The 13,466-nt window shown below is 39.3% G+C and overlaps 1 protein-coding gene across 5 annotated transcripts in view; it reads left to right on the top strand.

The window, feature by feature from the left end:
- The first annotated feature begins 271 nt into the window (after nucleotides 1–271).
- Nucleotides 272–13,466, top strand: part of PHF21B (PHD finger protein 21B) — a 175,610-nt gene continuing 162,415 nt past the window's right edge. For 2 of the 5 annotated variants that reach the window (XM_032106824.1, XM_032106822.1), the window contains exons 1-3: nucleotides 273–435; nucleotides 954–986; nucleotides 1,270–1,335. In XM_032106824.1, coding sequence (XP_031962715.1) covers nucleotides 382–435; nucleotides 954–986; nucleotides 1,270–1,335 — 153 coding nt within the window. In that variant the 5' untranslated portion in view covers nucleotides 273–381. Of the gene's footprint in view, nucleotides 436–953; nucleotides 987–1,269; nucleotides 1,336–13,466 lie in introns of those variants that run through there. The other 3 variants (XM_032106827.1, XM_032106825.1, XM_032106829.1) reach the window with 3 other exon arrangements.

Raw genomic sequence — 13,466 nt, 5'->3', positions numbered from 1 at the left:
CGGTTGTCCTGCCGCTTTTCCTTAGTATTGTTGTTCTTGGTGCCGCCACTCCTTTTTTTAAAAATTTTTTAAATTAATTTTTCCTGTTTGTTTTTTTTTTTTTTTTGGGTTACTTTTAAAAATTATTTTCTTCCATTTTTCTGCCGAGGGAGGGGTGGCTGCCTGGCTGGCTGGCGGGTCGGTTGCAAAAAGCGAGAGAGAAAAAACAAAACCAAAACAAAAAAGCCAAAAAAGAAAAAAAAAAGGAAAAAGAAAAAGAAAAGAAAGGCAGTGGAAAAAAAAAAAAAAAAGCCAAACCAAACCAAAAACCAAGCCAAACAAAAAAAAAAAAACTTCACTCGGATCTGAAAGTGGCAGGAAAGTGCCTGGCAAGTTGCAGGGATGGAACTACACAGCTTGCAGGAGGCGTTAAAAGTGGAAATCCAATGTCACCAGGTAAAAAGAATGAAATGCTGAGGCAACCAGCCGTGCTCTGCCTCTGATCGGGGCTCACAGGACCGGTGTTGCATGTTCGGCGAGAGCCTTCGTGCCGCAGCGACCAGGGGAGGGGGCGTGGGGGGGGGGCGCGGCGGGGACCCCCGGCTCCCCGCCGCAATGGCGAGCACTTCCCCAAAGTACTTTTGCGGATTGTTTGGCTGAGTTTTTTGTGTGTGTGTGTGTGTTGTGGAGATGCGGAGTCAACGCTGCAGTCGGTGCTCGTGTGAGTGTGCGTGAGCGTGAGAGAGAGAGAGCGAGTGTGTGTGTGTGTGTGTGCGTGCGTGTTGGAGAGATTAGGACGAGACTTGAATATTTATGAGCTTTGCTTGAAACTGACTCGCAGTGTTTACTTGCCTCTTTGTTCCTTACCCCCCTCCCTCCCCCGTCCACACACATACATACATTTAAAAAAATCCATTAAACTTGAAACAGTTTCTAATTCCTCCTTTTTTGGGGGTGATTTTTTTTTTTTATAGAAACTAGTTGCACAGATGAAGCAAGATCCACAGGTAAATGCAGATCCTTTTTTTTTTCTCTTCTTCAGTATTTTATCCCTGCCGTAATAAGCGCAGTTGTGCTGGGACAGCAGGATGAGAAACTTTATCAGTAAGAGATCTCATTTTGTAGTCTGCACTGAGCTTTCTTGCTAAGGAGGGTGTTTTGTGTGCATGCTTCCGTACGGCTTCGGTGGAATGGTTTTGCCTTTGAACAATTTTTAGCTCGCAAGTTTATTCATTACAGGGGTTACTTTGCACTTTGCCTTTAATATGCGTCTTGTTGCCGTTTTTGCAGAACGGGGATCTTAAGAAACAAATCCATGAAAGGCAATCAAGAATAACAGCTCTTAATGAGAAACAAGTAAGGAACAGATCGATTCAGTTGTGTTTGGTTTTTCTTCTTGTTTTTACGATGCACTAGCTAAACATCCGAAAAGTGTCTGCATTAGCTGAAAAATACGGCAGGGGATATAACATCCATTTTCTTTTGCATAGAGTCAGAAAATGCATGTTTTTATAATGAGGTCGGATTCTCTGATGTCTTGCTGGGGGGAAGAATTATTTCAGTGCTAGTAGTAAAAAAATAAGCAGTAGTTAAAACATAAAAAAAAAAAAAGAGGCGTCCATTTTGAGTTGGTCGACATGTTTTAGGAATATGGAAAATTCTGTCTTGGGCTACTTTGTGCACTTCTGTGTAATGTGCAGAGCAAGAGTTGGGACGGAGGAGGCTGGAGCCCCGTTCAGAGCCATTTCTGGGTTTAATTACAAAACTGATTTTTATTGATGACTTTATTTCTTTTCTTTTTGTTTTCTTCTTCTTCTTTTCCCTCCCCATTTGCCTTTCTCTTGCCTTGGTCTGATCTGACGTGTTGGCTTTTGATTCGAGTTCACTTAGGCACTTTCACTTTTTTCAACTCTTTCCAAAAATACGAATAAAATCAGATTAACCTGTTTCAGCTGCCGGGGGGAGGGGGAGAAAAAAACCACCAAAACGGAGGAGGGAAACAAAACAAACCAGGGACCTTCCCCCCTACCTCCTCCCCTCCACGCCCCCCCCCCCCCCCCCCCCGCCCGCCCTTCCCAAAGTTTCTCATCGCTGTTTTTGGGCCGGGTGACCCCCGGGCCGCTGCTCTGCCCGAGAGGAGCCCGGAAGGAAAGTTTTGGTGCGGGGGGCGGCGGGGGCGCGGGCGCTCAGCACCGCGGACAGCGCCGCTCGCATTCCTTCTCGCAATCCCACTCGCCCAACTCCCCGCGCCCCTCGGCCTCTCTCCAGGCACTTCGAGCGCGGGAAAGGCAGTTGGAAAAGCCAGCGGGAGATCTGCCGGCCCAGGCCCCACTCTGCGCCCCAGGGCTGAACTTTCCGGGTCTCCCCCGGGCCCTCCGCGGCGGTGACGGGCTGCACTACTCCCCGGCCTCGAGCGCGGCTCCTCCGTTCAGCACCGGGGCTGGGGACAGCGCCCGCCAGCTCAAAGCCGCCCCCTCCCTCCGTCCCTCCCTCCCTCCCTCCCTCCCTCCGGACGAGGGGACGGGGAAAGGGGCCACGTGTGCCGATCCCCCGCTTTTCCCTGTCCCTTTTTTAAAAAAAGAATTTTTTTTTTTTTTGGTGTGTGTTTTGTTTTGTTTTGCTGGAGTTGTGGTTAAAGTTGCAAAGTGCCTGTGTGATGCGTGCCTGCGGGCGATGGCTGCACGCCACCCTTTTCCTCCCAGTTTATTGTAATGAGAATTTGTCTGCACTCTCAGTTTGGTAGTGGAAGCTTCCATTTTGTGAGGAAGGGGTGTTGGTTTCTCCTAACATGGAGAAAAGTCTGCGGAGTTTGCCAGTGGGGGATGGGGCCCCATTCATGCTGAACATTACCATTTTGATTGCTTTGATGCCATTTTTGGAGGGGGGAGGGGAGAGAATACCCTACTCAGCAGAGCACAAAGATGTTTAATCATTGTATAGAGTCAAATCACATACTTTCTTTTTTAAAGCAAATCTGACACTACATCATATGTAAGGGCTGTTAGTCCTTGTTTTGCAGTGTAAAACAGCAAATTGTTGACTCTAATACTACTATACTGGGTAGAAGGTTTTTTTTTTTTTAAATAAGGTTAACAGCCTTTCCTGCAACAATGCATGTTTATGTATTGTTTCTTCGATGTCAAAATAGTTTTACTGTTCTAAGTGGGTATTTGGAACATAGATTTGATCTTTTCCCCCTATATGGTAGCAACTATTTCAAGGCTGTTTAAATTTTTATGATTATAGTAAATGAGAAGCTATTTATTATATGTCATGTTGGAATTTAGATAAGGCAGAGAAACACATTTGAAAATACAGTTTGAATATTCTGATTCAGCTTGGGGAAAAAGGTTTTTGCTAAGCTTGTACAGCATATTTATGTATAATCCAAACTAACTAGTAAGCAATCGTCATATATTTATGACTTGCCATCCTCATAATCTTGTAAATAAATCTATAGACAGTGAAGTAATTAAACATAAAATAACTAAATTCTGTAAACAGCAAGTTTGGCCTAGCAGGAAACCTCCTATTTTTAGGCAGAACCCTAGATTTGTTTTACTGTTTTCAACATCCTGTGCAATAAGAGCTCATAATTAAGAGCCTGGCTGGTGGTGTGGTGTCCTCGTGCTACAGGCTGCCACCTCCAGTGGTCTACATTGAAATCTTTCTCAGGTCACAAGTGAAATGAGTTTGGAGGTCTTAGCTTGTGACCAAGTCACAAACCCATCATGTAACTGTGCAGATTTGCTATAATTAGTAGTTGCTCCTTAGGTAATGGCTTATAAATCAACTCTGCATCCTTGAGGGTATAGAGAAGAAGCACTGAGGACTCCTGAGACAACAGATGGGATAATGGTGGAGCTATTTGATGGTTTCAAGCCCTCACTTTCATGGGAACACCAGTGTAAACTTAAATAGGCAGTTCAAGTAGGGAGGTTATTTTTACATATGTATTTACATTCCGTCCTCCTTTACCCCCCCTTCCCCCCCCCCCCCCCGATTTGTTTAGGCACAACTAATTCATAATTCAGTAATGTATACCTTTGATTGTGCATGCACTGAATAAAAAAGAGCCTAAAATTGCATTTCAATTCAACTGTACATGTTAACGATGAAACAGTAAAACAAACAAAAAAACCCCATCTACACCTGTTAGAAACATAGCTGGAGTGAGTGTTATCTCTCAGTGCCCATATTCATCACTTTTCCATTTTAGACATTGGCATTTGTGGCAATGTGTACTTTTCTTGAAAGTTACAAATGAAGACAAGAAAGAACTGAATGACAAACTCAGCTTTTGAGGGAATCTTATGAAGTAGACTTTTATGCACAGCTGGATTTAAAGTTGCATCCTAATTAAGGTTCCCTGGCTAGTCATCAATGTTTCTTTTATGTTGGTGGGTTAGAGAGCTAGAGAATTTAGCATAGTTTTAATATTTTTCAGTGTCTTCAAATAAGTAATGTAGATCCATTATTTTCATTACTGGAAGGCAACAGCTTTAATCAGTTCTTAATTTGGCATCCAACTCAGAAAGACAAGTTAGAATTCTGTCACAAGTACATCCTTCGGATGCTGTAGTTTTGATTAATTGTTATCACCTTTGAGAGTGGGTTACTTCTTCTTTAACAAGATATGATGTATGAAGACTCCATTAGTTAGTCCAGTGGTTTTACACCTTCAATCTACAGCACATGCAGAGCAGCAGTAACATTTTTTATCTAAATTGTCAAGCAACAAGCACTTCTATGTAAATAAAAGAGCCATCAGGAGAGCCAGCATTGGCCTTAATAGCACAGCAGAGGTGCTCTGCTGCATGTGTTTCTTGCTCTTTATGTCCTTAAAGAGTTGTTAAGGGTATTTTACTTCTAGAAAGTTAATTATTTATTAATTAATATTATTAATTAATAAATCAGGATAAACAAATAAACAAATCTTTAACCTCCATTGGAAGTTCCTTGTTACTTGTTCCTACTTGCTGATCTAAGAGTTAGGTGGCAAGCCAGGTCTTAAAAATTAACAATGAGCATGTGTGGGCCACAATATTTTTGATTGTGATGATCTCTGAATTCAGACAGCCTGTCTTGGAGCACAGTAATAAAATATGCCTTCCTGAAAGACATTATGCCATTCACTTGTGCACTGCCTCATTTCTTTACCATAATTTACTATCTATGCAGAAAATCAACATTAGTTTCAGGCAGACTCTCCCAGCCTGTGTTATTGCTGGTTCAGGGTTTTTTTGGGTAGTATATCTGAAATTAAATCTGACTGTATTTTGCCTGTGATGGTCACCAGCAAAACCTGTTTGTGGAAAGTGTTAGACTTCTTAAAATTCAAGTACAGTTCTTGTCCAAGTTGTTGGAGATGGTTTAACTCAAGACATCTCATTGTGCTGATGTTGTCTCTTTGTTTTGGGGAAGAGGAGGAAGTGGGTTTTGTGTTTGTTGAAGTTCGTATTGGGCTGTGCCTGGAAATGGCAGCATTGTTTACATGAGTTAAAGAGTAAATTATTGATATTGCCAGAATAGGGAAAAATAAGGGTTATAAGCTTCAGTGAAAACTCAGGTAAAATCTGAAAGGCATTTCCAGATTGAGGTCAAGCTGATGTCAAACTCTGACCCAAGGTATGCACAGCCCTCCCTATTGCTGTGACAAGAACTGCATCCATGTCTGGCTCTAGATTTCAGGGGAGGCAGTGTGATGGGCTCCCAGGTGGAGTATTAAACTTTTCTGTCACTGCACTGAGTCTATAAACACAAAGACAACAGGTATTAAATATCAGCTTGACTTTGCCATTCTTCTGCACATTGAAGTCCTGCTGACGTTGCTGGGAATCCTGAACAATTGCAAAATAAAATGAACTGGATCAGAGTAAAGATTAGTTCTGGATTGTAGTTCAGAAAGCTTCAGTTCCTTTTTTTTCTTTTTCTAATTGCAAAATCAGGTGGCAATGTATTGCTTGTTTTGCCATCTGCAGAAAGAGGGAAAAAACTAGAGAAGGATTTACCTTCAGGTCCTTGGAGGAGAAGCTTAGGAATGTAGTTTGCATAATGACAATCCTAGCATTCTGTTTGTGCTTTCAGTAACAGCATATTGAGATTCCCTGTTCATATTGAAGAAAAAGGGTAATAAAGGACATTTTCATGGAGGAATGGACATACGGCTTTCAGCCTGCCATTGGGTTGCCCTTATAAGATCCATGGAATTTGCACATCCATAACAAAAATGTGTCCTAGAACCCCATTTTGTTTGATAGCTGCTGGACTGGCATGGGAAATGCTATTTCATTCCAGCATTTTTCTTTGACTGTACACTTTTCTGTACTCGTACAGTATCACTTGGCAGGGCTAAGAGTTGAAAAGAGAATGTTACATTCATTCTAACTATTTTAAAGAGTTCACTTTGATATTTTAGCCACTTAAAACACCTGCTGTCAGAACAGTACAATTGATTTCAATTAACTTTGAATTTCTTCAATAAGATGACTCTTATAATAACTCTAGTAATCCCATGATGCCTCATTAGAGGAGCTGGCTATGATGATTATCCCTGTGATTTAGCAATTTTTTCCTTACTATGCCTTTGTCTCTTCAGAAAAAGAAATTACGCCAACAATACCTTTTAATTTCAGTTCTGGTTTTACACTAACAACACTTGCTACCTGTTACACACTGTAAAATACCTAATTTATACTTGCAGCAAACAGGTATTTGTTCAGATATACATAATCCTTTAGTAGGGGGACTCTTTTAAAGAAACTTTAGTTCTATGTAGGAACTCTGCGTCTTGGAGTTAGAATTTTTTTAAATTTTTCAGTAGATACTTGGGCAGTGGTTAAGTGGTGCTTCTGCAGGAGTCTTTGTCAGGAGCTCTGGTTTGATGGAATCAAATCTCCACTGGTTCATGCCATGTGTGTGGCTCATCCAGAACAGTATGTCATGGCAGATGTTTAAACCAGTTCATCTTGTTTCAGGATCCGGTGCACAGACTCCTTGTATCTGTGGAAGAAAGGGGAATGTCTCCTTTCCATAGAATGATGCTAGAGAAGGGTTTTGAATGGTGGTTTTAAATGACATTTCCGTGGGATACTGCATCAGACTTCTCCTATGTTCAAGCAGAGAAAATCCCTTTTCATCTCATTGTAGATTTGATTTTCAAGTTGAAAGCATGAAGGCATATAATGACATGTTCACACAAAGTTACTTTTAATTTTTCTCTCTATGCCTTTCTCTTTGTGATCAAAGATAAATTTTTGTACTTGATTGTAAAATGATACCTCTCTCTTCCCTCCACCCCAAAACAAAAATCTGAAGCACCAACAAAATTTTTAAGCAATAGAGTTAAAGGGTAGAAATTTGCAAATTGATAAGACAAGGCCGTGGTAAATGGTGTATGTGTGGCCATGATGTCAAGGAGGGCAACTGGTACAGGCAGAAGAGTTGGAGGTAAGGGAAGTATGAAAACAGGCTGCAAGTTTAAGATAAGAACAAAGAAGAACATAAAAACCCCAGAATTGGATTAACTAAAATGCAAATTTGTCATTCTGCTATTAGACAGTTATTTCAGTGTAACAGACTCATGTTTGGTCTATCCAATCCTCATCACACACTTCTCTTATATGTCTGTATATACATGTATTTTATATATTTTTACAAGTTTTTTATTTTTTTAAACTTTAGGTGGTACTACTATTTTATTTGTAATTGTTCTTCTTGAGTCAAAATGTACTTTGTGAAAAATGTTTTCTCCCCCACCCCTCTCTTTTTTGAATCAACTGCTTATTGTTATGCAGTAGCAATTTCCAGAGTGTCATATGAAATTGCTGATGCAGCTTAGTTCTCGCTCCAACCTGCAACTGCCAATAGTAAGCATCTATTGAAATCTAATATGTACCACAGGGCTTTATGCACATGTACAGGCAGACCCTTCTGATTAATAGACAGAGGACTAGGAAATAGGAGCATGTATTTTTCTTTTTTAACCCATGGAGAACTTAAATATATGTTCAAGTTTAAACTATGAAACAGTCCTTTGACTGAATTAAAGTAAATCAGAGGACTGACCGTAAGTGCAGCTGCAGTAAAATCAAAACAATAAGTACTTGAGAACTCTGTAGATATCATGGGTGGTGTTAATTTAGGCTTTTGAGAGGCAATCTTATTTTCAGAGTTGTAATTCAGATTTAGGAGCCTGGGCACTGAGGCTCTGGCCAGAACAGTGTGTTCACTTGAAGGTTGGTCTGATTGCTTGTGTTTAATTGAGAGAAGCATATAATTGGCCTTGAAACAGAAGTTAAATCTATATTGTGTATAAGTTATTTTCGTTTCCACGTTGATTTAGCTTGATCCTGTTTGTACTTTGTGATGTAGCTTACCTCTTATCCAGGAAGAAGGAGTGGAATTGCCTTTCTGCGCAAGTCAGCTATCAATGAGAAATCTTACAAGGTTGCAGAAAGTGAAATTGTGTATTACATTTCGAATAATTGAGTCAAGTGAGAATCATTGATACTTTTGACATGCAGCAGAGATTAACCTGCATTTTCTGTAATATTCTGTTTTTCTAAAGCACTTCAAATCAGCTAAGAGTGCCTAAAGATTTATTGGTGAGTCAAAGCTTTTCTAAGAATGAGGAGGAGAGAAGCTCCCATTCTCAGAAATTTACAGTGTCTCTGTGTATAAATGTGCTTCTCTGTGTGTGTGTGTGGTTGGGTGTGAGCATAAGGTCTTTCTCTTTGATATCATTCAGGCAGAAAGCCAATATGCGCATGTAAATGAGCCTGAAAATGTAATTAAAAATAAATACATACTGGAGACTGCAATACAGAATTTAGTATGAGATGCAGGTTACAAAGTGACAAGTAAGATTTCTTATATAATCACTGATACTAACTCTCATCTGTTATTTATGCATCTTGTGTGTTATTAAGTGCCAAACAGATAAATGCTGAAATTATTTCTTTAGATATCATTTCACCATGATGACTGAAAGCAAAGTACATCTTTCCCATTCTCTTCCCTTCAACCAAAACAAAAGCCAAAATACACCTACTATGCAAGTGTTACTAGGGAGAGTAAAAGTATTTTACATAAAGTCAGATAAAGACCTATTTGATAACATATCTTTCCTGGCAATAAAATGCGACAAAATAGATTACTTGTGAATATATTAGATCAAGGAAATTCTGCAAATCATTAACACGCATCTAGGAACTTGTATACAGATGGAAAAATAGAAGGATTGCCAGGGGAAAGACATAAACAATTTTGTCCTTTATTTCAGTGTAGATAACAAAGGTTCTTACATAAAAGCCTATATGAGAGGCACCTCAGAAACTCCAAACTTTAGTCAAGAAGCCAATTTTCTTTGCTTAAAAGTATTTTCTAAAAGTTAGGTCACAGTGCTGGGTGCAGAAGCTAATGTTTCTGCTCTCCAGCTTAGGGAAAAACTACTTGGAAAAGCATTTATTTTGCATTTAAAAATGCAAGTGGAGTCTAGATGCATTTCTGTCAACAGCTCCACAGCCCATAAATATATACAACCTAAGCCAGTGCCTTATTTACATTATTTTATTAACATTCTTTGCTGAGTGGGCTTGAATGGAACGTAATCTCTCATAGAGAGGATCTAATTATAAACACAAGGGACAGAACCAAATAAGCAGTCTTTAAAGGGAAAAGAGTCTGGCAGCTTTGTTTAAAGTGTCCTTTAATGAACTTCTTTAGCAGCTTGTATCTTAGCAACACGTTTTATTACATACCAGTGCGGGAGAAGCAGTTTGCAGATGGAGTTGCACACAGTAATTTATTTCCCCTTTTTTTCTCTTTCTTTTTTTTCTCCTCTGTGGTGACTCAACTGGAATGTGCAGTGTAGCTTTTCTAACACTGATAGCTCACTTGAAATCCCTGATTGGTTCATTTGTATCTGTTCTGTTTTGTTAGTTGATGAAAAAGGCATTTATTGTGGCAAATGCATAGTGCTTTTGCATGCTCTTAGAAATTCAGATATGACTGTTTTAAATAGGCATGGATTTAAATGGAAAACAACCCCAGCTTTTTTCACTGCACTTTTGTTCCATGGATGTGCTGCACTCAGCATCGTCCTCATTGCACACACCGATGAGTTTCCAGATTTGAAGGTTATTTACTCTTCATGTTACATGGAGTTGTTTTAATCTCTCATCTTTCACCCCTCCAAAACTAATTTGAATATAGGAGTGACAGAAGCATTTGCAATCTTCTTTTTTGTCTTCTTAGACAAAACTTGTCACTTAAACTGCAAATATATTTTATAAAAGCTGCTGTTTCAAAAACCAGTTGAAATTCTGCTCTACTGTCCCTCCTTCAAATGACCTACAGGGCTTATCTTTGTTGAAAGAAATACTTTTTGTTCTCTCCACTACTAATTGCAGACCAAGTTCTCCTCATATGTTTTGAGTGAAAGAGTGAGTAGCTTTTTTCAATAGGGTCTTTGGAGGAATATGCTATTATTGAAGATGAGTATGAGCAATACAATCTAGACTTCATTATTTTTTTCTTATAAATTAAAGGGGAAAAATGCCTTTAATGAGCAAACTAAATACTATTCAGCTCAATTTACATTTTCTGCTGGCTAGGCAGGTGTAAGTCCAGAAATATATTTCCCTGGAGTTCACTGGAGTTACCCAGAGTTTGCACTGGTGTGATAAAAATCAGAATATTACCAGAGGGAGAAAAGCAGGTGAGGAGGGGAGAGGGTAGATGAAGGCAGTCCAGAGTGTTAGGAGAACCCACAGAAGATGGAGATTGTTGGCTTAAAGATTCTGCTCTTGGGGATGGCTTCATTAAACTTCAGTTAAGAGCTAATATATTAGGGGTTGATATTAAAAAGAAAAAACCCATCCATTTCATAAAGCCCATTGATATTTGCAAGTAGACAGGAGAAGGTTTTTGAAAGAGATGGAATTGTTCCTTTACTTAACATTACTGAAATGTAAATGCATTTCCATTCACTGGCAAACTATTACATTTCTGGAGTCCTTAGTTCAAAAAAACTATTTCCTTTCACTCCAAAATATGGATGATCTCTCCAGTTTTCTGGTTTCAGTATGTCAGGTGACAGCCTGCCTGTTACCCGTTTTGGATCTGCAATACTCAGCCTTAGTAGCAGCATAAAGAAGTCCTTTGAACTTTAAAGCAGTAAAAGAGGTAAAGAATGGAGAGGTAAAGGATACAGTCCCACTCCACTTTAAACCATGGTGATACTGGTTTTAAAACAGAAGGATGTCCTCTGGAACCAAAAGTGATTCAGTTGTCGTGTGATTAACTTAATTTTTTCTTTAACAATTCAGCCCACTGTTTATTAACTCAATTTGGATTGAAAAAACTCTAAGATGGGGGAATGCACTGGGATCTTGCACAATCACCAGGGTTAATGATGACAGTCCAAACTGTCGAACAAGCTAAATCATGAAATTTGCAATATTGCTAGACAAAGGCTTATATGTTTTTCTGCAGCTGTATTGGCCCTAACAAAAGCGACCTGCCGTTACTGGAACAATTCATATCCTGTCATGAGAAATAGTATTTATGCCAGGCACAGCATTTGAACACCATGTCTTAGGTTAATTTTTTTTAATGGGACAGAGCTGGGAATATTTAAGTGAGGTATAAAAACAAGAGTCTTAACATACTAAGAAATTTCATTCAGAAATGTTGCAGTAAGAGAGAACAAAATGAAGAACTTAATTATTTTCTGAAACATTTAGGAAGGAATTAGGAACCTGTGTATCAGATTGACTAAAACAAATCAGCAAGATTCATTCAGTGGTTCATTTTTCCTTCCATAAAGGAAAAAAATACAGGTTTTTTTTCAGAAGCACAAACATTTCCAGAAACTTCTTTAACCCTCTGAGTGCTAGCACTGTACCTCATTACAGAAATACTTTTAGTAAAGGAAACTTAAAGGAACTTCCATCCCCAGATGAAGCAAAGACTCATTTATAAATAATGAGAGCAGGAACAATAGAAAGTTGAGTACATTCTGCATGAATAATATAAGTGAGGATTGTGAAAAGCCTATGATTTTTGTATGCCAAACTCAGTTTGGAAGTGCAGCATTCAGCTGATTTTTTTGATATTGGAGAGTCATCCCTTCTCCCCACCATTTGTATTTGCAAACAGACACACACAGAGGCCTAGCACTGATGATTAAAGAGGGGAGGCATCAGCAGCTCCTAGAGGTGATGTTGAGACTCAGGTGTAAATTCATAAAACTGGTGGAAGTTGAGTTGAGATCTAGGCCACCACTGAGCCTGAGGTAGGTGGAGGAAAGGTGGAAGACTTGTTTTAAGAATACAGTCTGAGCTTCAGTCTGTATCCTTGGCTGGGAGGCCGATTCTGTTTGCATTTCTGCATTTTTAAGTCAGAGAGTTTATGAGGCCTTCAATATGAACTCCTATTTCTGGCATCTTTAGATAGATTATTTTTATTTATGAGACTATATCTGGATTTAAGTTCTGGTTTTCAGGCCATTTGGTTGAAAAATTTTGGCTGTAGTTGGTTATTTTAACTTTTTTTCCTCTTGCACTTTCTTAATTAAAGTCATTCTCCTAAATAGCTGAAGCTCTTTGGGTCTGGGTCTGTCTTTGTCCTGTGTGTATTTAGGGTTTGGCTTAATGAGATTCTCCTCCAGGATTCACAGACCATAAGGTAATGCAAACAGTGAAGGCAGTAGTAGCTGACATTTTCCATACACAGTGGAAGAATAAACTTTGAAGAATCATCTTTGAGTGACTTCACCTGCTGTTACAAACACAGAGCAAGTAAGTTGGAATTTTCCTGACTTGGGCTGCCTGAGGTGGTCCATTTCACCCACTGTTATAAACTTGCTATCCTATTTTATAGGAAAATAGCATATAGTTATGAACAAGATGTTCTTTCCAACCTAAGCCGTTCTGTGTTTCTATGGTTCTCTCAAAGTTGTTTGGTTATTTTTGTTAGTTTAGTCTCTGGTTGCTCTTTGAAATTGCCACCTATTAAACTGAGTGCTGCCAAATGATAATGATATATTTTGTAAAATGATGCAATGTCCTGAAAGCTGGACGGAAATCCACTAATGTGTTTTCTAAAGATCTTTCTACTGTATGGTCCGTATTAGTTCTACTAGTGTTAGCTAGGCAAGGTGGCATGCATAAGCTCTATCCATAATTACAATTTCTGATATTCTTATATTTTGCTTCAGTGTTTGGGGGGGAAAAAAAAAAAAGAAAGAAAAGGTCTGACATCTGTCATGTTAAGATTTTGTAGTTTCGTTTGGTTCAGTTGAGGTGGGCCTGTTTATACTTCCCAAAAATCTGGGCCAGGTGGACTTAAGTTCCCTCACCATCCCCAAACTACAAAATTGGCCAATCACTGATATATTTGTCTTGATCTCCCAGGTTCTTCCTCTTTCATTAAGCTGGCTTCAGTTTAGCTTAGCATCAGCCACTGGTTTGCTGATGGTCTTT

The sequence above is a fragment of the Corvus moneduloides genome, chromosome 4, assembly GCF_009650955.1.
Source record: "Corvus moneduloides isolate bCorMon1 chromosome 4, bCorMon1.pri, whole genome shotgun sequence".
Classification (NCBI taxonomy): domain Eukaryota; kingdom Metazoa; phylum Chordata; class Aves; order Passeriformes; family Corvidae; genus Corvus; species Corvus moneduloides.
The sequence above is the reverse complement of the archived record's forward strand: the minus strand, read 5'-3'. Positions and strand labels throughout refer to the sequence as shown.